At 42.7% G+C, this 26054-nt stretch overlaps 1 protein-coding gene across 15 annotated transcripts in view; it reads right to left on the bottom strand.

Moving 5' to 3' along the window:
- The window catches only part of BCAS3 (BCAS3 microtubule associated cell migration factor), a 301169-nt gene that overhangs the window by 80065 nt on the left and 195050 nt on the right, over positions 1-26054 (bottom strand). For 2 of the 15 annotated variants that reach the window (XM_086858979.1, XM_086858977.1), the window contains one exon: positions 19514-20545. The exons of the other annotated variants lie outside the window; for them this stretch is intronic. In XM_086858979.1, the coding sequence (XP_086715105.1) occupies positions 20520-20545 (26 nt within the window). In that variant the 3' untranslated portion in view covers positions 19514-20519. Of the gene's footprint in view, positions 1-19513; positions 20546-26054 lie in introns of those variants that run through there. 15 annotated transcript variants of the gene reach the window in all.

Here is a 26054-nt window from a genome sequence, read left to right on the forward strand (position 1 = left end):
AAGAGCCCAAGCGAGGCAGGGGAATTAGATCAGCGGAAAAACGGCACAAGAGGGATGAAGTGCTGTTCCTAACTGTGAGCTCTCAAAAGCTTATGGAAACAGCAATTTCCTCTAATATCTTAATTAATAGCATGATGACAGAATCAAGCACTGTCTGTAACGCTGATGGGAATTTCCAATAGAAGAAATCTATCACCATTAAAAGAAGGAACAGAATTAATCAACCAAATTGTTCTCCAGTTTACAAACTCCATGCAAAGGAAAAGAGCCATTGCTGCCAGTGCAATACCATGGCTAAGGATCTCTTAGTAGCACAGAAGTATTTTCTTAACATCAGTAAAATATGTTAACTAATATTATATTTAGTTAGCTGAACTCCTCCGGGGATTAAAGGCCCACTGTGCCTAACAAAACTTTGTCTTGAAACAGCCTAGAAAATGTTGTTTTAGCACAGAGTATTTGATAGCTAATCGTGCTATAAAACTATAAAATAAAGTTGTGTTTATTGGTACAATTAATCCCTCCATAGCCCACAGGGCTACGAAAGAAAATGGGGGGATGAGGGAGATCAGATCAGGGGGGTGGGGTGAGAAAGGAGGGGTTATCAGGAGTAGGGAAGGACCAGGATTCAAGCAGTGGTGTGATTTCAGGGAATTATTATTATTATTATTATTATTATTATTATTATTATTATTATTGTTGTTGTTGTTGTTGTTGTTGTTGTTGTTATTGTTATTGTTATTATCATTATCGTTATCATTATCATTATCATTATCATTACACTTATAATCAAGAGCACCATCTCCATGTGGAAGTGCCTGAGAGAGAAAAAGGTGATTTTCAAAAAAATTCCCCCCCCCCAGGCACAGCTAAATGTGTCACTGCACAGCAGAACATCCCCACCCCATTCCAACAAACAGATTCCCTAAAACAATGCAAATTACAATTCCTCCACACTGCCTGAATTTGTTCAAAGCCTTTCCAACTAGGAACAATCTGAAATAAAGCACCAGAGGAAAAAAAACCCATTCTGTGATAGAAGAAACATATGCTTGAAATCTAGAGAGCACGTTAATTGTGGTTAATATGTGAATCAAATTAGGAATGCAAACAACACTAACACAGCCTATGCAGTGACTTCCTATTTTCATTTTTACAACTTTGGCATTAATAGCCAACAATTGCTTACAGTTGCCAAAGGCTTCTCCTGCACTTCCAGCAGAGGTTACTGGATACTAATGGAGAGCAAATGTTTCTAACCCAGAATGTGCAGTGCCTTCATCTTGAATAAAATAAATAAAGCACCTGAGGACAACAAGGAGAAAACTGCAAATTTTGATACAATATAATACAATAAAATACAATTTATACCACTTTGAACTCATTGATGTAGGACATGATGAGGGAGGAGAGGCAGAAGTTTACTGTGAATCCCTTCAGGATGCCTTTGGGATGGACAATTTATGCACAAACAGCTGTAATTCTCCAGTGATTGGTGCAGTTCTGATCCACAGAACCCAGAATCTCCTGTGGGCTCAGGATCTGTCTCTAAAGCCCAAAGGAATTCAGCCCAGGATGGTTCTCCCAAAGCCACAGCCACTGGCACAGGGGAGAGAACCTTTTCTCCCATGACTTTTCCAGAAAAAAACCCTCTTCTACAGATTTTGCAACAGATACCACTTGAATTTTTAAGGGTGATAGCCACAGGTACATAATATTCTCATCTGCAGGAAATGTCCATAGCTGCAATGAGAAAAAGGGGAAATGAATGATAAACAGCACATGGTGTTTGTGTGGATTTCTTATCCTAAATTCCAAGCTGGATTAAATAGAGGAGAGCTCTGCTAACTCCACCTCGTGTCACTGTGTGGAATTTGGGATCATATTGACCATTCCCATGGCACAGGCACCTGATGGAAACAGCCCAAGCAGATATTTTAGACATTTTTATTAATACAGACCAAAAATCAGCCAAACTCCAAACACCCCACTATGAAACTGGGAGCAGGAACTACAGGTGGTAAAAATAACACAGAGACCTGCCAAAACCATGGGATAAGAATGAGATAAGCTCAATGATCACCCTGGCAAGTGATAATCACAGACATTTCAGCATCCTCAGACAGCTGATGGACTGGCCACAGGCTCAGGTGTAATAATATTTTGTAGTAATTTGTATTAAGGAAAAAACTGGGATTAGACAAATATTGTGTGAGGTTCTGTGCAAGCAAGCAGGGGACAAAAGCTCTTATTAGGAGAGAATCTTCCTAAATTACACTATTTGTATTATTATCATCACAAGAAATTGGAATTAGGAACAGAATTCCCAGCACAGCATCTCTGAACTCAGAGCAGCAACGGCTTCTCAGGGCTGTTGGTGGAATCAGTCTGTAGACAAAGGCAGTGCTAGAAACAACTAAGATGCAGGAAAAATTGATAGATGGTGATTTTTCTAAAATAAATCATCGTTTGATGGAGTTGTTGCATTAATTCAAAAGATAAAAAAATAAACTCTCGGCATGGAAATAAACACAGAGCTTTCAATGAACCTAATAACATGAAAGTAATGAGTTTGGAAAACAGATGTGGGAAAAGGCAAGGGAAGGCTACAATACACTCCACACAATCTGGGAAGGAATGATAAAAAAATTTACAAGCTGTTTTGAGTCCTGAATAAAAGGGGTAATCAAGGCAGGCTGGGCTGTGAGCGGGACGGGCACAGCATCCTGCAGCAGAGACTAAGCAGAACACCTCACCCTCCTGGACTGGATGCCCAGGCTTCCCTGTGCTGCTGCAACTCCAATTCCTGCCTAATTCCTGCTTTTGCAGTCCATAACTCACAGCACTTACTGTAAAGCCTTGGCACCCACTCTTTCCCCCTTGTTTGTTTGATCTTTGACTTTCTGCTGGGGCAGAAACTGCTCCACAAGAGGTGGGGCGGGAGGGGAAACTGTGAGAAAACCAGAAATCGACCCAAAATGCAATGTAACATGCTGAAGAAAGATACTCCACTGCAAGAGAAAGCACCCCCAGAGATTATTTCCATGCTGCCCAGTTGCTAACCATGATTTATGAAAACATCTAGGCAAGAGTGCCGCCGGTTCACGGAGGACGTTCCTCTGCACAGAGCGCTTCTCAAAATGGCACTGTGAGAAAACTCCCCTCTGCAGTTGTTTTACTTTTGCCTCTGAAAAGCTTTCAAATTGAACTGCTAAAGTTCAGCCAGCATCTAATTTTAACCGTGAGTTCCAGGAGAGAGTAAAGCTGGTGGGAAGATTACAGAGTTCCTTGAAGCTCTGACCTACAACAGGAAGAGAGTTGTCAGCCTTCATGTCTCTCACTCTAAATCCCAAGGGAAACAACACTGGCAGAATGTTTTATAACACGTTCCCACTGTAAAAATTCTGTATTTGAGAAATATGATGCTTGCTCACTCCTTCTGCTAGACCTTTGGTGTGTCAGTAAAAACAGATGACCTTAAATGAGTAATTTTAGTTTTGCCTTTACACCGCAGTTCGGGTACTCAGGGTTCACAGGGCTCTGTTTACAAAATCAGAGAGAACTGATACTACACAAGAGCAACACATGCACCCACACCTTTAAAATATTAGTGAGGAGCTGGCAGCTTGTAGCACTGTAATAAGGCCCTTTTTCTGCCTGCTCAGGTTAACTCTATAACTCAAGAAATACCCCCACGGAAGGCTGCAATCTGGGATTTTCATAAGGAAGGCTGAAAGGCTTCTGTCAAAGGACCAAAAAGCAGCATCTGCAAAAGAGCTCAGGAAAGAGAAATTAAAAATAAAATAATTGGATTATGATCTCTCAGCTAATGAAATCAGATATACTGGTTTTCTCCAAGTCAGGGGTTTTAGACAATGCACAGTGGTACAAGCCTGGACCCTTCCCCATTGCTGCAGCTGCCCAAAGGATCACGACTTCAGGTGCTGCACAGCATCAGGAAGCAAAGCAGGAGTACAGCAAAGAAACTGAAAACATTTTTATCCTGATGGTAATGAAGCTGTGGTGACAAATAACCAGGAATGGGCAGGATATGAATAATAAATACGGGAAAACTGCTATTCCAGGAGTAGGTCTTGGAGTACACGGACAGCTGAAGGAATCCAGTCACCCTGCAGCAGCTTAAAAACCACTTTTTCCCCTGTTCCTTCCCATTCCTCACGTTTTCAGTGGCTGGGAATGATGCCCTGAGAGCTGAGGGGAAGCAGGGGAACCCCAGAGCCCTGAGCAATCCCACATTCCCTGGCTCCCGACACGGCACTCGGGATCTGAGCGCGGCCGGGTGGGAGCAGAGACAGGAGCAGCTCCTGAACTTTCTCCTCTCCTCCATTCCTGCAGATAATGAAATCCAGAAGCACCATTCTGGGACACAGTTGTTAAAGACCTCATGTTGTCTGCTGCTGACTCTCAATTGAGACATCTCTTAGTCGGGGATGATGATTTTTGCGCTCATGAATAATTAGTTTTGCTGGTTTTAAGGGGGGGGGAAGCGTATCTTTTAATCAGAATCTAAATGAAAAAATGCTAAAAGCTATCCCTCAACATCTGCCAGCAGAGCATAGATTTAGAAATAAAAATCAAGAGGTATAGACTCATCTCAGGGAATTATGTGTTCAAATCCTCATTTATGGAGATGAGAGTGGAAGTGTTAACGTTCCGAGTCTTCTGCTGCATATCCGAGGCTTCAGGGTGGCTTAATGAGACACTGTCTGAAACCAAGAACAAGCTGAAGTTCCTCTCTCACATGCCCACATTCAATTTTGTGTATGATTACTCAGTTCTGAGTAGCAGCAATTCATTAGATTTTCCCATCAAACCGATGATTTGCTAATGTAAAACATCTTACAAATACCCAGGGCTCTTTCCAAGGAAAGGCAGGAGTTAATAGGAACCCAAGCACTGAATGGAGCCATGAAATTTATCCCCCTCATTTCTCTATAAAACTATTTCTGAGGTGAACTTAGTGGCTGTGAAAAGCAGATTTTTCTAACCAACTTTTCTAAGGGCAGAAGAGTGGTTTGAGAGGCCTGAAAACAGTCTGTACAAATGATCAGCATGTACTTACACAGGGAAATGAAGCAACAACTCTAATGAAAGACTGACTGGAGAGCAATTGTGCTCCCTTTGCATTTAATATAAAATACACCAATGCAGCACTGCAGAAAAATGAAGTTTTTCTGTTGTATTATTCTCCTTAACACAGAGCTGGCTGCCAGGGAAAAAGGAGGAAATGTGGAGAGCAGAGATACTGAAGAAGGACACCGTGTGCTAGGTCAGCAGTCCGTCCCATTTTGACCTTTTCCCAGTAGAGAACAGCAATGAAAAAGTCCCCAGGAGTGAGAGAAGTCATGAAATCATGAACTAAACAAACTGCAGGCCAGTGCTGCTCTCCCCCATTCCTGGGATTACAAAAACCAGGAAGACAGCACGTGGAGGAAACTCTTTGGGATGAGAATGGGAATTTGTAGGATTATGTGGAGAAGTTCTTGCAGTGGATAAACCACGCTGAGGGCAGGAGAGGAGCTCAGGCACCTGTTTGCTCTCCACACCTTCCACAATCCCTGGTTGCTCCAGAGGGATAATTCACACAGCAGGATCTGCACCAGAGATGTGTGAAGTTGTGGGTTCATTATCATGTGACCAGGTTTGAATGTCTTTTTGCAGCTGAACATCAAGACAGGCTCACAATTGGGAGAGCAAAAAGCAGGGCTTGCTTCCAGTGATGGTTGCAAGGCTCCAGCCTGGCCTTGGACACTTCAGGGGCAGCCACAGCTTCTGTGGGCACCCTGTGCCAGAACCTCCAGGAACAATTCCTTCCGTAAATCTCATCGAAATCCTCCTTCCTTCACCTCAAGGCCATTCCCCCTTGTCCTGGCACTGCCTGCCCCATTTAACAGAGATCTTGGGACAATGTCCTGGTGCTCCTCCACTCCTGCAGCGACAGGCACAGATGGAACAGGCCTGGGCAAGGCAGAGGATGGGTGAGGATGAGGAGGAGTGTGAGGAGGAGGATGAGGGTGAGGATGAGGATGAGGAAGAGGATGAGGATGAGGATGAGGATGAGGATGAGGATGAGGATGATGAGGAGGATGAGGATGAGGAGGAGGATGAGGATGAGGATGAGGAGGAGGATAAGGATGAGGAGGAGGATGAGGATGAGGAGGAGGATGAGGATGAGGATGAGGATGATGAGGAGGATGAGGATGAGGATGAGGATGAGGAGGATGAGGATGAGGATGAGGATGAGGATGAGGATGAGGAGGAGGATGAGGATGAGGATGAGGATGATGAGGAGGATGAGGAGGAGGATGAGGATGATGAGGAGGATGAGGAGGATGAGGAGGAGCGGTGGGACGAGGGCCCTCAGCAGCGGGACCGAGGCACCGCTCCATTCCCAGGCCTGTTCTATTTATCCATTTCTATTTTAATAAGCTGCCTCCCTCCCCCTGGAGCCCTGGGTTATGTGAAAATGCTGGTGCCAAGGGTGGGGGCGTGGTGGGGCTCCTGCCTGGCCGGGCCCTGCTCCTGACGTACTGTGTGGTCAAGGAGCCGGGACTGGGGGGCCTGAACGAGGGCCAAGCCTTGCACTTCAGCTTCCTGACCTGGCAGCCATTCAGAGAGACCCTGCTAAGTGCTATTTCCTAAATACACCAGCTTTTCATAACAATCTTACCACATTGCTTTCCTTTACAAGCTCTCTTAAAAGAGAACTGGACTCCTTCTGGTTAATCTACACAGACTGCATTTGGAAGCCATCAGAAACTGAACTGTAAACAAAACGTTATTAATGTGTTGTAATCTGCCCTCAATGTTCCAGATGAAAAGAAAATGTTTTATAGTTTTGGAGTATACATTTTAATTGCCTTTTAAGAGTGCATATACTTTTAGTGCTCTCTGTTATAAAATTGCAGTATCTGTTTCTTGATAACTGTTGAATGATCTCAGCTATTTTTATTAGGTTTTCTCCCCCACCCTGGTCCCTCTCCTTAAGCTACCACCACTGGAAGGCTTTTCCAGACCGTTCCTGATACTAGGCTGGCAAAAAGTTCCATGCCTAAGATAAACTCCATTATAAACAACTTCTTTACAACATCCCCTTGCTATAAAAACACTCAGATCTAGAAAATTAGTTCTTCAAATGAACTTAGGATCCAGTTACTTTCAGTAAAAGTCTGAACTAAATAAGGGCTAAACTGAATTTTCCACACTTTTGGCTCTTTCATGCTTGGTTTGCTCTTGTGCCTTGGTGTAAGAGCTTGGCTTGGGAGGAGATACAGGAATTCAGGCCTGGAGATGTCACAGCTGTCCCCAGAGCCAGCAGAAGGTGCCTGGCAGTGTCCCAGCCCCATCAAATGAAGGCTGGTTCATGGTGAGATCCTGCCTGAGCTGTAAACCCCAAATTCCTCCCAAAGCAGTTCCCCCCTGGAAGTGCTGAGCAGAGTTCAGGAGGTTTTGTTTTGCTGTCTCCCCTCCAAGCAGACACTGCCTTGTACAATAAAGGCTTTCAGTGCTCCTGGGATAAATGGGAAAGGGATCACAAAGTTACCTGGCAGGATTTCCAGGTATCTCCTTACTAGAAAAGTACTTGGTAAAATAAATAGAAATCCAGGGTCATAAAACGAACCGTGGCGTTTGCTGTTCGTTAAGCTGCAGTTTCAGAAGGTGAAGGGAACCCTTCAAATCTTCCATTTCAGGAAATATCAGGCATCTGGACATCACTGTTACCCTGTTTGTACCAACAAATGTGCTAGGAAAAAAAAGGCTCAGCTATCCAGTTTTAGCTGTGCACTCCTTAAATCCCAAATCCTGCTCTCCTGGCATCTGGCTCCTGCACACCTCCACTATTAGATTCTTTTCAGGGTAATTAACTTTCTCAACAGCCCCACCTTCACCTCCAGCTCCTCCTGTGATGTCTCTAACACTTCCCTAATACCTTTTTGACTTGCAAGATACTATTACTTGATGCAACACAGGCCAGGGTATTTTGCAGTGGGAACTGCATCCAGTGCCTGGAGAACAACCACTTTTCAATGTTTTCCTCTTATTCAATTAAAGTATTTGAAGTGGCAAATACTCTCACACTGGATTGGGATTCACATCATGCAAAGGAACTGCAGTTTATTGTCGCTCTTTTAAGTTCTTTTTATCTTCAAAATTATCAGTGCCTGTAATTTTTTTTTTTAATGTTGTTTTTAAAAACATTTTTCAGTATGCAGATGTGCTTGTGAAGATTAATGGACTGGGAACACTGAAATCTTGTATTAATCAACTTCAAGGGAAGGCAACTGCTGAGTAAAATTTTCCACAGTGCTGCAAGCACACAGGAGTTTATCCAGAGAGCTCCTTGTCTTGGAGGAGCCTTCTGTGAGCTCTGCACTGAGACCAGCCTTGGGTGACTCTTCCTGAATGATGCCCTGAGCACTGCCCAAGACACACTGTGGGGAACCCTGTCCAGTGTTTATCACAGCCCCTGGTATCAGAAATAGCTGATTGGTTCCATGTGCCAGTTAATCTTTGGGCTCTGTGATGGGAACCATCCCTCCCTGGAGGATCATCCCTCCCAAAGTGCACACTGACCTCAGGCCGAGGGGTGCAGAGCCACGAGAAACCCCAGGAGTCAGCAAAGTTCTCCTCAAGGAGATATTCCAGCCCAACCTGGCAGAGAGAGGCTCATCCCAGAGGGGAACAGAGCTGGGGAACAGAGCTGGAGCTCCAGGAGAGGCTGAGGGAGCTGGGGAGGCTCAGCCTGGAGAAAAGGATGCTCAGGGGGGAACTTCTCCCTCTACAGCTCAGGGTAAGGAGGTTTGGGACAAGGTGGGGCTCATCTCCCAAGTAACAAGCAATGGGATGAGAGGAAATGGCCTCAAACTGCACCAGGACAGGATTAGGCTGGATATTTGGGAAAATTCCTTTACTCTGTGGGCTGTCCAGCCTTGGCACAGCTGCCCATGGCAGAAGTGGATTCCCCTGGAGGGATTTAAATGCCTTGTGGAGTGGCACTTGGGGACATGGGTTAGTGGTGGCCTTGGCAGCGCAGGGGAACACTTGGACTCCACAATCTTAAGAGGCATTTTCCAATTTAAATTATTCTGTGGCTCTAAATGCCTGAAATATAGATTATATGGAGCTAAATCTGCTTTCTGCAGGAGGATAATGCCAAGAACCCAACCCCAAAGCAGGGACTGAGGGCAGCGTGCGTGCACACATTTCATTAAAGGATAGGTTAATTACCCCAATTTCGTTACTAATTGGATCAGTTTAAACCTGCTGCATTGGAAGTCTCTTGGCAGACACAAACATCCCCATAATTACAAAAACAACTGGTTTCTCCAGTCATGTAATTCTGCCAATTAAGTAATTCCTCCACATGTAAAGCAAACCCAACCAAAGCCATTTGGGTAGTTTTGACTCATTCTCAGCAATGTGCTGCTTCCCAGTGCTGATGCCTACAAAATCCAAAATTCCTCATGGCAATCTTTTCCAGGGGCAGATCCATTCCTGCTGGGTGAAAGGACTCAATGGAATTTGTCAAAGTGATGGGTAAACAAGTGCTGTGAGAAGGAAAACCCACCTAAGCTTTCAAGCACAGCTTTTGGTAGAAATCTTTGAGGTTTTGGAAGGTTTGATCCCAGTTTGAGGGATACCACCACCCTTGCTTTGAGCCTTTCTCCCTGGGATTGCTACACAGCAAAGCTTTCCTGCAGCAGCACAAGGCTCCAAATAGTTTGGGATTTGCCAAAACCAGAGAGAGTTGGATATCTCACAAGAAAAGCTGGGTTTTACTGATCATGTTAAATAGTTTGTCAAGGCAGACTGTGGTGAGCGATAAAGCTGCTGGCCTGGGATCAGTTCTCCTCTCACCAGCAGGTACTACTCAGGTCAGCTGAAATTATTAAATCAACAGAAATTACTATAAGGAATAAATGTGAGTAAATTGTTTCTGATTCTATGAAAACAAAAGGCAAAACCAATTCTGTTTTTTTCATTTTAGTTTCCTAAACGAAATAGAAATTCTATAGTTCTTTACAAAATTAAAAAACACAAATAAATCTCTATTTTTCATGATTGACATTTGCTATTTAAAGCCCAGGGACATCCAGAGTAATTATTTCCAAGGACTGTGCTCCTGACAAGTTGCCTGTTAATACTGATTGAACAGTTCCTATAGGCAGCAGGAGTCCTCAAATGTTTCCTTCTAGAAAGAAATTGCAGAGCTTGATATGAAACCAAGAAAGCCACAAAAATGATATTTAACTGCTCCTTGTATTACACAGTTTTATCTCTAGGGAGTTTCTGCTATCACATCTCTAATAGGAGATTTCATGTGAAGTTCTGGGAGTCCAATAATGTCCCACTACCAATACATTAACAGAGATCAGAATTAAGAGTCTCCCTTCCCCTACATATAATAATAGTGAATGTTCATCTGCTGAAAAAAGCAGATAAATTAAAAACCACTGCAGTTTGTAAAAGAACACTGCTTGGGAAATAACCTTTGGAGGCACTGGAAAAACTCAGAGTTCAATCAACTTTATTTCCAGTACAAAAGCAATTAGATTTTTCCCATCAGAAATCAGATGAAGTAGTAAATTAGGATTTGCCAGTGATGGGAATTCTTTACTTGTGGCATAAATAGAATTTCCTTATTATTATTTTCAGCTATGGCCATCTGTCTAAACCTCCATTCCAAGCACAATTTGTGAGAAAAAAGCTGCATTACAGAGCTATCACGGATATCTACATTTAATTTGAGTTTTCTTCCTCCTTTTAAAGCAGAAGTTACTTTAATTAAGCTTTAAACAACAATCAATCAACCCAAAAGAACCAACAGATTTGGCTGCTCTTCCATTCACCTAAAACAGACTGTACTGTGAAATCTGATTTAAATAACTCCCAAAACATTTGCATCCCTGCTACCCTCAGCAAGCTACAATATTTTTGTGTGTTCCACCACCAGTCCTGAGAACTCAAAACACAGATAAAAATGGAAATTTTGAACTATTTTTTGTGTTTGTGCAGAAAACATTTTATATCTAATAATTAAGAATAAATAAGTTCAGAATCATTTTGCTTGTTGCAACGCATCTGGAGCATCAAGAGTGGCTCCTGTAGCAACAATTTCAGTGAGGAAACAGTTCAAAATCTTTTCTTTCTGTTTCCTAACACAGTGGGCATTTTAAATATGACTCATGCACAATAAGAAATACTTTTCTTTCCTGAGTACAGCTCTGACTGCCTGGTGAAATTTTACTGAGGACCCTTCTCACTCTTGACTCCTTCACCATGAACTTTCTTCTTTTTTCCTCTGTGATTTAATCTGAATTGGTTTAAGGTTAAAGTGAATATTAATTCGCAGTAAGTCCATGAAATGAAAAAGGGTGAGAACTGTGAATTCCAAGAGAGCTCTGGAATGGCACTCAGTTCCTGCCCTGCTTCCTCTCCTTGCCTCTCTCACTGATCCAGGAATTCATCTTCCAAACAGGAGAGAGAAACAGGAGATGAATTAAGGCCAGAGGAGGGAGAAAGAGGAGATGAATTAAGGCCACAGATGAGAGAAATCAGGACTGGGAATAATTTCTGAATACAATATTGGCTACCAAAAATCCAAGATCATTTCTTAATTAGCATTACAGGAAATATTTGAAGAGCAAAGCTGCTGGACTGAACCTGTGTCCTGCATGTAGATGTTGCTGACATTTATCCATAGATCACTCCTGTTGATTCCTCCTTGGCAGCTGGAAGAATATTCCAACTGTCTGAACACAGTCTGAGACTCCCTCTGTCAACAGCTCTGTGATCAATCCCAACCTGCCCAGTGGATCCCTTTTCTATTTAAATCCAAGGATATTTCCTTGATGGATACAGGGATACACTGGGTCCCCTCAGTCATCTCACTGTGGCTTGAGATGAGCCTGTTCAACACAGACAAAAAGCAAGGGGAGCAGATGGAATAAAAAGAGGATTTCTTTTAGCCAGAAAGCAAATGCTGGTGCTTGAAATGAAATAATGGCATGGAAAAGACTCATGGGAGCCTCCCTGCTGCTCCTCAGTGCTGGCTGAGAACTGAGCAGAGAGCAAAGCACTGGGGAACACAGCAAGAACCAAATTCCTCCCCTAGAGTGGGAGAAGATGCTCTTGATGGCCTCCCAGGCACACAGCAGGAAACCTCAAAAATATCCAAATATTTGGCCTCAGACCGCAGGTTTGGGTTCCTCATCCTGCAGGGTCCCCAACAAAAAGTCAGGAGTTTTATGGAAAGTGGCCCAAAGTTGCCCAAAGTCCTGGTTCCAGGGGGAGAAGTTCTCCCTTGAGCCATGAGCATGGAAAATGCTGAGTGATGGATCCAAAGCTCTGCTCATTCCCAGGAGCCCACGGTGCCCAAATCCCCCCTTCTGAAGCAGCCACCACTGGGAAGGTCACGTTGTAAAGTCACTCCATTAAAACAGTAATTAAAGAGTAAATATTAACCAGCAATTTTTCCTTAGGTCTTTCTTACTTCCAGTTGGTATCATTCCTCCCAGACCGAGCTGTACCTTATGGATCTGCACGTTTATCTTGATGAAAAATCTTTAACTGCTCGGTTTTCAAGGCAAGAAAAGCCACGTCCATCCATTCAGAGAAACCCTGCTCCTGCTCTCCCAGCTCCCACAGCATCGTGCCTGCAGCAACCACATGTTATCCATATTATTTGTCGCTGACAAAAGTACACTGGGACATGGTAAAACTGCCACGAGGAAGGAAATCAACTTCTCCACACTTTAATGAATGGGAATTTTTATTCTGTGCAATGAAGACCAAAGCTAAAGCTCCTGGTAAATTATCCAGCAGGTGGGCTCTTGCAAACACTCAGGATAGTCTTGACTGCTTGAATTTCAATCCTTATTCCTCACAGAGGTTTTCAGGAAATGCAAATAACAAACACTTGTTTAAAAAAGAAGATAGAGCGATGCCCAGAGCTCCATCAGGGAAAGCTGTCAGCTGGCCCCACTCCATGGGAATTAATGCAAAGGCACTGATTTGTTCTAGGCTAATGATAAGGGCTCTCGGTTTAATTTTAGGAGAAGAACTTTCATTTTCTGACTGGCAAGCAGAGCTATTTATTACACAACCAGAAAGCCAAAGTTCAGCTTTGCAAGTGACTAATCAAAGCCAAGCCTTCTCTGTAGGAAAGGAGGGAAAACAAGTATGGAATGGTCAACAGCAGTTTGCTAAAATGAAACCCAACTTCTGCCTCTCACCCCCTGCCTCCTGCCCAGCCTGGAGCAGCTCCACGAGGATTTGAAGCCAGTATTGAAGCCAGTTTTCCAGAGGGATGAAAATCACAGCAATTCCAGGGATTGCCCAGATCCTTCAAGGACACAAACCTTTTTCACAGCAACAGGAAAACACAAAAAAGAAGAGAAATTCAAATAAAACCACAGCAATGCTGTCAAAAAGACAACAGGAAGACGAGGGAGTTCAAGAACAAGTTGCTGCTGGTATTCTTCTTCCTGATCTCAGAGGAATCCTGGAGGAAAATGAACATCCCCTCCAAGTGCCACAGCATCCACCCGAGTGCTGGCATGGACACACAAATGTTTATCCCATTTCCTGCCCCGCAGTTTTGTGTCTGAGCACTAACTGTAATATTTGGCACTTAGTCCTCTGTGTTCAAAGAGTTAAGCTATGTCCTATAAAGATAAAAATCTCCACTTTTATTACTTTGTACAGCTCCTACCAAACGAGGATCCAGCTGTAATTGTAACATTCCAAGCTCTGGAGGTGCCAAGTTTTACTAACTATAATTTAACTGGTCCAGCTGATGCAGTCCAAATTCTTGTTTGGATAATCAGCTTTTGTTTAAATATGGACTTTAAAAAAAAAAAAAAAAAAAAAAAAAAGAAAAAAAAGAAAGAAAGCCCAGGCCAGCATTAGCCTCCAGGCATGTCATGTGAGCTGATTACCCTGCAGCAGTAGCAGACACTCATGCACAAGAGGAGGATTATTTTGCCAGAATTACTGTTACGGTAACACAGAATCAGAGCTTCTCTCCCCCCAGCCCCCACCCTTTTTCTTTTCTTTCTTTTTATTTTTTTTTTTTTTCCTCCCCCCTCCACAATTCACAAGTCTTCTTTCCAAGTTCAAATGAAGTTTAAAGGTGAAAAGGGCAAGAAAGTTTCATGACTGGCTGTTGAAAGAGGGAGAAATAACCAGGGTCTCCAAGTTTGCGTTTACTAAAAGCTCAACAATTTTGTATTTTGCTGCAATTCATAACTGCACAAATCCCTTTTGTTGGGTCTGTTTGGACTGAAATTAAACACTTGTTAATAATTTATAACTTAATATCATTAGAAAATAATAATAACTGTCAAGTGACTATATTCAATACATAAAGCAAGTTGAGTGGCTCGTTAGATTATTTGTCAAAGCAACAATTTCTATATATTTTAGCTTATTTCTACTGGGAAGAGCGGTTAAAGAGCCACCCAGCTTGCTTGGAAGTCATTTCTCCACCAGCTGGGAGCAATTCCCAAATTGCTGCACCTCAGCCACATCCAAGTGATGCTGGCTGACTTTAAAATCTCTCCAGCCTGACTCCGGGAGGTGCTGGAGGAGGGATGGCCAAAGCCCTTTGCTGCTCCCTGACCAAAACTGCATCCCACACTGCCCATGCCTTGCTCTAAATTTGACAATGGAAGTGAAACAGTGGCCAACAAACCAGCTGTCAAAATGAGGTATTTAAGAAGAGAAAATTCTTAATTCTATTTGTTGGTCAGGGACCTGAGCTGCACAAAGCACAAGGGCCGGGCACAGAGCTGGTGTTGCCTTCCCCAGCTGAGTGCAAACACAAGAAATACTTCTGTGTGTGTGTGAGGAATTCTGGGGAGAAAACTCACTTGTAAAATGTCACAGGCTGTGGCTCTTCTTGGGAAGCCACAAGTGTGGCTTTTTGGAAAAATAGATAGAAACAGAGAAACCCAGAATGGTTTGGGCTGGAAGGGACCTTAAAGCTCACCCAGTGCCACCCCTGCCATGGCAGGGACACCTTCCCCTGTCCCAGGCTGCTCCAAGCCCCATCCAGCCTGGCCTGGGGCACCTCCAGGGATCCAGGGGCAGCCACAGCTGCTCTGGATAATCTGTACTAGGGCCAAGAATTCCTTCCCATATCCCATCCAACCCCACACTCTTCTGGTTTGACATTAAAGCTCCTCAGACATCTGAGCTGTTTTATCACTTTTCTCTCCATGTCAGCACCTGTGGCAATTTTATTTTTGTTGCATATTAATATGTGAAGTTGAAAACATGAAATTTAAGTATACTAAGCAAGGAAGTCAGAAATTCAGATTAAAAAACTAATCTGTGCCAGTCTGTCCCATCCTGAGCTTGTGTAAACTGATTTAAGTCAGTGGTGCCAGAAGAACTGACATTAGTCAGGGGTCTGCTCTTGTTTCCATCTATTTATCTGAGATCATTTCTAATGTACTTACTGAATAAGTCTTCTCCTTTTATTCCTTTCAAACTTCTCTTGATTTTGTCTCTTCTGTCCCCTTTGCCTGCAGACTGAAAATTGAAGGCACACATCCAGAGAGAGCCATCTCCTCCCACCTTTTCCACTCTCAGCTCTTCCCTTCCTCAGCCTGCCCTGTTTTCTTCCCAAGATCTCTTGTATTTCTAATATTCCTGAATTTCTTATATTCCTGAAATATTCCAAGGAAGCAGAGAAAGGCTCCAAACACTGCAGGTTATTTACAGCACAACAGTTCTCAAAATATTATTTAATTTACCATGAAGCTGAGGAGCTGCCCAATGTCCTCATGTACAAACCATGCAAGTAAGAAAGGCAATAAGAGAAATGATATTTTATTGAATTTATTTTTAAAGTCTCCCATGCTTCTCCCAGAAATCAAATGGTGCCTACAGAGGAACCAAAAGATGCCACTGTGGTTAGTGCCAGTAGGTCCTTAGAGGTTATAATTAACTTTTTTAATTCTTCAATTTTTAGTTAAATGTGAAAGGTTCCCTTTTTAATTTTTTTTTTTTTAAGTAATGCTCTAAAACACATGGGAAAAATATAGGAATTGATAAAATTGATCTATAACATATTTTTACTTGGGAAAGGATTACAAGGTTGAATCTTAACATTATATGCTTAAAACCATTTCTTGTTCCTCTGCCTTTATAGTTCCAAAAAAACCGTACATTTTGGAGACAAAGGCCTTTATCCTCTTAAGTGCTGTGGATTTCATGCCAATCTCCCAATATAAAGCAGACTTCAGACTTAGACCCAAGAGAAATGGTCTCGGAAAGATTAGATTTTCCACCACAAAATAAAAGCCTTGTGTGGGGAACCACAGCAGCTCCAACACCTCCTTCCTCCAAAGAACTTGTCTGACAGGGACAAACACCCCCAGCCCATCCCATGCCCTCTCCTCCAAATGGAAGTGGTTGGATCATTCCTCTGCTCTTGTGCCAGCCAGTTTTTCCATGTGTAAAATGTCCAGAATTGTCACATATCTCTAAAAATCAGGTTTGTTTCTAGGTTTTTTTCTGTTTTTCTAGGTTTTTTTCCTTATTCTGTATCATTTTGCAACACAGAGTAAGTTTGCTCTTAGTGTACAAAGTGAATTCTCACTGGTGATGGAAAATAGACAAACTCAGTGTAAGGGGCACTCAAAGAACATAATGATAAAAAATTCTTTTAAATCAGCAAGATATTTTTAAGAGTTTCCCATCAAAGGCGTGCACCTCTAATAGGAACAGTATATTACATGAAATTAATGATGCCAAGTATCTGGCAGCTCAATAAATACAAGAGGAAACTTTCTTCAGCTACTCATGAGGTAGAAAGGCATTTTATCAATCATCCCCCTATTAGAAAACACAGATTTTTCAGGCTATTTCAAACCCCATTGCCAGTAATAAAGCAGGACAAGCAAGGAAAATAGAGAAATAGAGATTCAATACAACGTAGCTCCTGAGGATTAAATTTTAACACCACCAAAGCCACACAGAAAAGAATAAATTCAAGAACCAGAAGATTAAAACTGCATGTAGTCATTTTGGGATTGGTGAGCTGCAGATGGAAACTTTCTTTGAGAACACACAGTTTAAATTCTAGTTAGGATATTCTGTGATTAAATGCCCCTACAATTTTTGAGTACATCACTTTTTTTCCTACCGGCTACTGTGATACAAAAGACATCTCCTGAAAACATAGAACTGGTAAAAAAGAAAAAGAAAAATGTAAGTAAAAGCTATTTAGGTTTCCAGCAAAGACATCAAAGCAAACCAGCTAATGGACATCCAGGGTAGTCAAATCACTGCTGCAAAATCCATTAGTTACTAAAAGTTCTGGAGGGCTCAGTTTTTACAGTAAAACCTGTAAAAACTCAGGATCCAGTTTCTCTGTTGGGACACTGAGGTGTGAAGATCCAAACGATGCTGGAACTGAACTTGTATATTTGAACCTTTTGAACTCCAGCTGCCCTTCATAAATTACTTTACCACCAGCTTTAACACGTTCCTAACTCACCGTGCAAGAAAAGGCAGGAATCATTAAAAACCCTGGAAATGGAACTGAACTTTCTAACACTTCCAATGGAATTCGCCTTGGTTCAAAAGACAAGCACCTATGGCAGGACTGGGGGGAGCAGGAAAAGCTTCCAGCTAGAGCAGTGAAATAACATCTGTGCTATGAAAACAGAGTGGCCAGTCCCCAAAGCCAGCCCCAAAGCCACTGGAAGTGGATGGAAATGGCCCCATACAGGAGCAGGCAGTTGCTCCTTTCCATCTGGAAACGCTGTCAGATGCAAACAAATTCCACCAAATTCCCCACTGGTGCAAGAATTTGGTTTTGCACTTTGGAATGGGACGTGCTGCCCTGGACAGACACAATTTTGGGGTACAGAGAGTCCTCACCACACCCCATGCACAGAGGGACTGATATTCACCCTTCCCCTGAGGGAAGCTCAAATATTTAGAGTTTAGAAACTAATCCAACTCCAAGACAATGGCAGTAATTATTCTTAATTAATATTAAGGTGAATTAAACTGCAGGACAGCAGCTCAGGAGCTCAAACACAACATTTCCCGCTTTCCATGGGAAATGAGGAAAATGAGCAGGTCCCTCATTATCTTTTAGACTCTCAGTGTGCTCATAGAGCATTAGTCACTGGGATATCAAGGAAAAACTGAGGATTCAAGTCCAGAAGAGTGGAAAGGCTGGTTCCCAACCAGGACAGCACATTATCCTGGAACCAAACCAGATATTCCTTTCTCCTACCCCTTCCCTGCCTGCTCAGCATCCCAAGCAGCAGCACAGAACCCAAACCTCCACAGGAACCCTTCAGCCCCAGTCCTGCTTGCAGAAGGATTTTTGGGGTCAGGAAAGTCACTAATTTTTCTTTCCATCTGAGATTTGTCATTTACAAATGAGGAAGCTGCCCATCTTAGAGGAATGTGTTTTCAGTGGGCCACCTAATATAAAAATACTGCTTTTCTCTTTGGATTATGATGTTATCACATTATATCTGGACACTGCATTTCACTTTCTCTTTAAGATGATCTTGCTAAGCAGCAAAGGGACACAGCAGCTCCCATTTACAGGTCACCTCAGGTCTCCTGAACAAACTATGCCCCAGGGTTTTAGTGAAACTCAGGAATTCCAAAAGCAAAGCACATTGCCCTTAGCACACAAAATGCTTCTGATTCGCAGAATGACACAAATGTACAAGAAAAAAAAAAAAGATGTCTGATTATTTTTTGTAATGGATGGCTTTTAGATGGGCAGAACACGCTTAGGCATTTCTTAAAGCCCCAAACCACGGGTGATTTCCAACAAAGGCCTTGTGTGAAGTGCTGCTTGCTTATCACAAAGACTTGGAAAAAGAATTTTCAGGGGTTGAACTCTGAGTTTTAACCCTGGACAAAGAATCAGAAGCTGCACAAGTGTGTGCTCCTTAGTCCCATGGTGCTGCCACACTGCTGATCTTGAACCCTTCAGATTGATACATTTCTGTGAAATTATTTGACATTTCAAAAGAATATAAATAAAAAAAAATAAATGACACAACTTTCTGAGTAAAGTCCATGGCACAGTTTGCCTGTTTAGGGAATAAGATACACAAAATCTTATTAAATGTGTGTTTGCAATTTATGAAATTACCACTGCCATTAATTATGACTCCTAATGAGACATTACAATGGACCATGTGAAGAGTCCAATTCAGATGAATAACACAGATGTTTAAAAAAACCAATCACTAAATCTCACGTAATTTAACCTGTTTTACTTCCCACTTGCATGAGGAAAAACTTGTGGTTTCTCCTTCCCTCTCCCCCAGCACAGACTGGTTTTCTTTCCCTGGCTTCCCCACCTGGAAACGAGCCACGGATCATTTACAGACTTCTGAGCTTTGCTGGGGCACTTTCTGAGGATCCCTTTGGAAAATGGTACCACATTTCAAACCAGAGGGACGCAGGTAGGAGCCTTGAAAAAACAGGCCAGCAGCCAGAGTAGTCATCAGTAATTTTTGTTTAAATGTATTAACAACATAATTTAGAGCGTTCACATCGTCCAAGCACCGTGCACGGGGATCTGCAGTCATTACATCTCATCAGCCAGAAAGGACCCACATTTCTGACATTAAACAAACAGTACAAAAGGCCCCAAACCCAAATCACAGCAATAACCCCCTCTGCCAAAGCCAATCCCACAGAATTCAGGAAGCAGAGGTATATCCGAGCTCTTATCCCTGGGAGCTCCGTGGTTTGGGACTCCCAAGCAGCGTCAGTAGGTAAATGCCCAGGCTGATCTCCTCTAAGAGAGGTTTCATCTGCTGGGGGGCATTACAAAATAGCAGAGATCAGTCCTGCCTGATGCAAACGTTAAGTCATAAGAATAACATTACATAATGTACAACAAAATGTTAATTTACAGGACTCAAATCAAGGCCGGGATGTGCTGCAACGCAGCAGCCCCAAGACGAAAGGGCACAAATGAACCAGAGAGTTCTCAAAAAATCATTTTTGGTTTATATATTTGTTGATAACCTTACAGACAAGGAAAACCATGCTGCTGGGGAAGTACTAAATCACACCAAAAGAGCTAAGGTTTTAGATGAAACAAGAAGCTGATTACACATGCACTGAGTATACCAGCCACTAAGCGTTTCTGGATTGCAGGGATAAGATACTCTCTTTGCTTATTACTGCCTCCTTGATCCAAAGAGATTTAAGCAACTGGTTTCAATTAGATGTTTTTAAGCTAGTAAAACTACATCCATAAAGACATATTTATAGAACAACTTAAAACGAGAAGAATTAAAACGACTGCAAAACTGATGAATTCCATTCCCCCACCAGCCCTCCCCCCCGCCCCGAATCATTTACTGACCATTAACGAGCAAAAAGCACTGCAATTTTAAGAATTAATCCAGTGTTGCAAAATTAAATCAGATACACTAGGAGGGATAATGACAAACTGGTGGCTCCAGCGTTGTCAGTTTGCGGGTGATACAAGTTCAAGTCGTCTGTGCTAGTGGCCACTCTGTTGGAACAAACATGAACATAAAAGGGAACATTAAAAGTGCAGCAGCACCAACTGAATCAATTCTGTTGCTGAGGATGCAGGTTCAGAAGTGGCACAAGGTAAATATTGCATTTTAGAAAGGAGCTGCCCAGTTCCACGACTGCACATGGAAATAAAGCAAGAGGCAGCAATGGAAGTAAATGAGAGGGAAAGGATCCTCATTTCCCTCTAAATTCCAGAGCACAAGAGCCTGGCAGTGTGGCTTTGCCACACATGACTGCTTTCAGCCCCAGGAACCCATGAGGAATATTCTGAGAGCTCCAGGAACAAAACTGAGCTTTGATAGTTTTCATCCGACAGCTGCTTAAACAAAATTTGCCTAAAACGCTTGGCAGCATGTGACTGGAAATATCTGCAGGATGAGCTGTCCCATCCCTGGCACTGGAGAACACAAAGCCATGGCAGAGGTGTGGGATGGTCACAGCCACAAGCAGGGACACCCTCACCTCTGCCAAAGGCATCACTGATCACTGACATCTCTGTTTTATACCTGACTGGCCCATGCTGCACACAAAATAACTGGGAAGGAAAGCCCCACTCCACTCCTGCCTCCTCCTCCTGCTAAATCCATCTGAAGAAGCTCGAGGCATCCTAAATTTTATCTTCCCTAAACTCCCCTACAAGCTCAATTTGTTCCTACCTAAGCACATCGTCATGAAAACACTTAAAAGCACATTAAGGGTGAAGTGACTTGGAGATTCAAATCCATCACTCAAACATACATATTTTATACATTTAATACCCTTCAGAATCAGGCCATAAATACAAATGGATGTAAAGCATGACCCAGAGTCTCAGTCTGTCACTGTGGCCTTGGCCTGGCCACCAGGGGTGATGGGGGCTGTGCCCTGGACCTGGCAATCTCAGGGAAGCACAAGACACTTTTTATTTTCCCTGGTTTTTTTTTTTTAATTTGCAGTTTACATTTGCTCCACGTGCTGAAGAAGCACAGGCAAGATAAGGAAATTTTAGCCATTATTTTGGGTGACTGAACCCCCAGTTACACACAGGGTCTATTTTTGAGGGAATTCCTCAACCCTGAAGCAAGGAAGTGCCCTTTGGCTGTGCAGCACCTTGCCTGTCCCCAGATAGGTGGAATAAAAACTTATTTGGGAATTAAGGAGACGAGGAGGATTCAAGTATTGACATAACCTGTGCAATTACAGGCTGGTTTGTGTTCCATGATGTTCAAGAAACATCTGCAGTGATGAATTCATCCCTTAAATCTCTGCATTGATCCTGCACAGCCCAAAGCTATTGGACAGGCAGATCCTCCCACATCTACTGCAATCACTTGGTGCATCCGGATGGGATCATTTTGGTTGGAAAAGACCTCTAGGATGGTGGAGCCCAACCATCAGAGGCATAATTACATCAGATTTGGAATGAATGTGTCTCTGACCCTCTGACTTGATTGGTTTTGGTCATATTTAGAATGTATTAAGAAACAAGATTAAAAATATTACATTTTTTTTGGTGGGAAATTCAGGAATGACCAATCCAATGCCTTTCAATCACCAAGTGTCCTCCTGCAGGGTAAAGGATGCCTGGTGTGAGCAAATGCCACGGGATAAAACCAAAAGCCAAGTTTCATACAATTACATCCAAATTGGCAGAGCAAATCTATGAGATAGAAGTGAACATAAAAGCAAGTGAAATAACATGGACAGAGAGGCAGCAAACAACCTTGCCTAAGGCACAACACTGATGCCAGACTAACTTCAAAGCAGCCACTGAACCAGCACAGGTGACAAACAATCTGCATAAAAATAAGTGTAAAGCAGCTCTGCCTCCTTCTCCTTCCCTCAGTCCTTCTGCTCTTGCTCACTTCAACTCTTTTTTTTTCCATTTTAGACATGGAACAATGTATATAAATGAGAATGCAGCATTTGGGCTCTAAGTTTCCTCAGATAAACTCAGCTAAGGGAAGCCCACCACATCAGAAGCTTTATTCTGCCTATTTCTTTTTGCTTTGCTCATTGGAGTTTATAATGAACCTCTTCCACAGTAAGCTGACTCAGGGAAAAACCACTCTGAAAGGCATCAGCTACTGATGAATTGTTTTTATTAATTAAGTTACAGAAACAAAAACCACAGTGGTTTTCAGTGCTGCAACTTGCAGCAGAACCCACAGGCTTGGAGGCAGAAAGTGTGAAAGTCACAGCTCTGCTCTGAACATCTCCATTTATTTACTGAGGGGCTGAAATTCCAGAGACAAGGGGTGTTTTCCTCTCTCTTAACCTAAAGATTTGTTCCTTTGAGCAGCTGCTTTGGACTTAAGCAAGCACCACAAAAGCCACTGCCTTTACTGCATTAAAAACTGAAATAATGGGTATTAAGCAGAAGTAGCTTTTATATACCCTGGTATTTGAGAGGTTCATCCTGCAAGGGGCTTTGCAGGAAGAAGAGGGGATGGAAGAATAGAGTTAAGAAAAGCATTTAATCCTGCTGACTTCCAAAGACCTTGGGATTTTCCTTTTAAGTTTTAGCAGCCAAGACATTCAAGTTTTATTTCCCCTCAGGATTTGAGGCTGAGGACATTGAGGAGAATCTCTGGATTTTGGACACCCCTTGGTGCTGGGACATCACACCAAGGAAGGTGGGGTTCCTTTGCTGGGATTTTTTCCCTTAAACATGCAGTTGGTGAAGAAATTAAAAGTTTTCAAAAATGAAACTTTGGGATTTCCTTCTTTAAGCTAGAATCCTCTTTGAATAGAGACATTTTATATCATGAGCCTCTACCTTTGGCCATCAGCTCTTCTTCTGCTCACCCTCTCACCACTGTTTTATCCAATCTCACACATCTTTCATGGAAAGAATAAAAATACCCTAAAATTTGCACATGCAATCAAAAGGAAGCTTATTCACACAGTTAGGACATGCTTTTTCATGCACTGCTGGTTACTGGAAAGTTTAACTTTTGTTAGAGGATAGAAATAAAACAAAACAGGAAAGTGGATATTTTTCTTACTTATTTCAAGTGTACATATTTTGGGTAATTTTATTTTTTCCCTGTGACACAGAATAGAGACTCTTCTTGGAGACTGCAATAGCCCTCAGCGTGTTTTCCAGCAAGAATGCAAAAAAGAAACACTTTTGCTGGAGAAGTCATGGAAACTGGTAAATTGAAGACACAAGCCCTCATTGAAAACCTTTAATTTTTTAATTAAATTTACATGTCAGTGGATCTTTTGAGCTTGGCCTGTGTGTTTTTTATAATGTACGTTTCTCGTGCTTTTTCCCATGGGTATTTCTGCACTATTTCCAAACTGGGATTACTCAAGTTGAAGTGTGATAAAGGGCACATTATAGTTATATTAAGCAAAACAGGGAGGAGAAAGCTTTTCCATAGTGCAAATAAAGCTGTTCTCCAAGCCTCATTTCTGGTAACAAGCAGAGCAAGGCAAGCACTCAGCTAGAAACTGCTGCCATCAAATCAATGCTTTGTCTTGAGAAAAGGGGGGATTTATTCCACCCTATTCTGTTTTCTGCTGAAAAATAAAGGTTGTTCAGAATCGTTCAGTCTTGCTCTGGGGTATCATGAAAAACATGTGAGCAGCAAAGCTCAGAAAGGGGAAAGCTGTGTGTTGGTGTAACTCGTGTGATGCTGTTTGGGGAGGAGAGGAGGGGATTTAGGGTTCCCTGCCCTTCCCAGAGGTTTCACAGCCGTGTTGTTCCTCCTGAAAGATGCAGGGACTTGCACAGTGCCCATGTCAGGAGGACTTGTCAGCAGTGCTGCAGCCACAGACAGGCAGCAGCTGGGTGGGAAGGGGAGGGAAGGAAAGGAGGGCATGTCAGCTCAGAGCGGCAGAAAAGGTTTTTCACGCAGCTATTTGCAACCCTCCAAGGAGCTGCAGAGGCTGCCCATTAAAACCCTGTTAAAACACTTCTGATGTTGTCAGCAGTGGAGAGCTGAAATAGCACAGTGATCACAGAGATAGTATCTGCCTCAAGCAGTTCAGTGGTACTGTCAATAATATGAGCAAGAAGGTACAAGATGAGCAACAACCTAATTCCTGCATCAAAATTTCATCAACTCCCTCAGCTGGTAAACACTAGAGATGTGGGCAAACACAGGCCAGCCAATAAACCACGCAGGAAAGATGACCTCTGGTCTGGAATCTTTCCCAAAAGCTTTGAACCTTTAAGTTAATTTACACTTTGAAAGCAGAGCAGAGTGATGGTGAGGGGAAGCAGGAGGGGTGAGGTGATGCCTCTCCCATCAGTGCTCCCGAGCTGCTCCTCAGCTCCACACTCCTGACACTGCCCAAGATAAAAACACAGCACCACTTTTAGGCATACACCCTTCCAAATATCCCAGGCTATAGTTTCTCCCCACTTTTCCCTGCTTTAATTTTTGATTTATCTTCTGTGCTAACTCCTTGGGGTAATTTTTGCAAGTGTAGTCTTACCAGGTAGGAAAACTTGCCACTTCTTGAGGAAAGCGACGCCTTGTTTGAAGACAGATCTCCTGATGTGCCAGGGTACTAAAACTTTGAGTAATGAAAGCAGAACCATCTACTTCTCTGCTACTCTGTGCTCATGAGCAAGTGCTACTCACAGTGAGTAATGGCTGGAGAAACAGGGCCAAGGTGAAGAGTTATTTATAATACAGTAGCCACTGAGTAAGAGCTTAGCTATGAATTCACTCCTCTGGCTACAATTTTGTGAGAAAATGAACGGAGCCAGCTTTTGGTTTTCCAGTTTTAAAGGCTATACACACACTGTAAACTAGCAAAAATAATTCAGAAAGGATTGGGGCAGTTATTTATAAAGCAACCATAAAAGCAGAGATGCTTTAGCTCCTTAGGTGCCTCCTCAGGGTGGCTGAGGCAGGCAGGGAACTCCTAGAATTGACTTAAACCAGTCTCAGATGCTTCCCCCTTTTTATGCAATAAATATCCACTGCAGAGAGCCAAAAGCCAGAGCTTGCTGGAAATCAAGCAGAGAATTAGATTGTCACCTGCTCAGCAGTGCTGGGTTTAGGGGTCAGAATAACCCTCCACTTTTTAATAGGAAGTGACTGTGCCAAGGGTCTCAGACCCTGGATCTGCAGAGATCCAGCATGCTGAGGAGTATTTTTGAATTGTTTCTGTCAGCCCAGAATGAAGCAAAGTAATAATAACATATTTGGGCATTAGAAAAAAACAAAAGGGATTGGGAAAACACTAGGATAACAGGATCAAGCTCACCACTCTCCTGAATTTCCTATACAGGAACACGTGATTTCCCAGTGCACCCTGAAGAATAAATGGATATTTTCCAACTCCCACATTACAGGTCATGACTTCCTGGTGCTAATTTGGATTCTGCTGAGGAACTTTTTATCGACTGGAGTTTGGAGAGCAAGGCACAGTGAGAGACTTTGGGCTTGGCACTGGATATTTGAAGGCTGGTTTGTAGAAAACTCTGGTTTTTACCCCACAAGGACATATGGCTCAGATTTAGGATGGAAGCAGACACTTGA

The sequence above is a fragment of the Cyanistes caeruleus genome, chromosome 21 (genome assembly GCF_971803275.1).
Source record: "Cyanistes caeruleus chromosome 21, bCyaCae1.hap1.1, whole genome shotgun sequence".
Lineage (NCBI taxonomy): Eukaryota > Metazoa > Chordata > Aves > Passeriformes > Paridae > Cyanistes > Cyanistes caeruleus.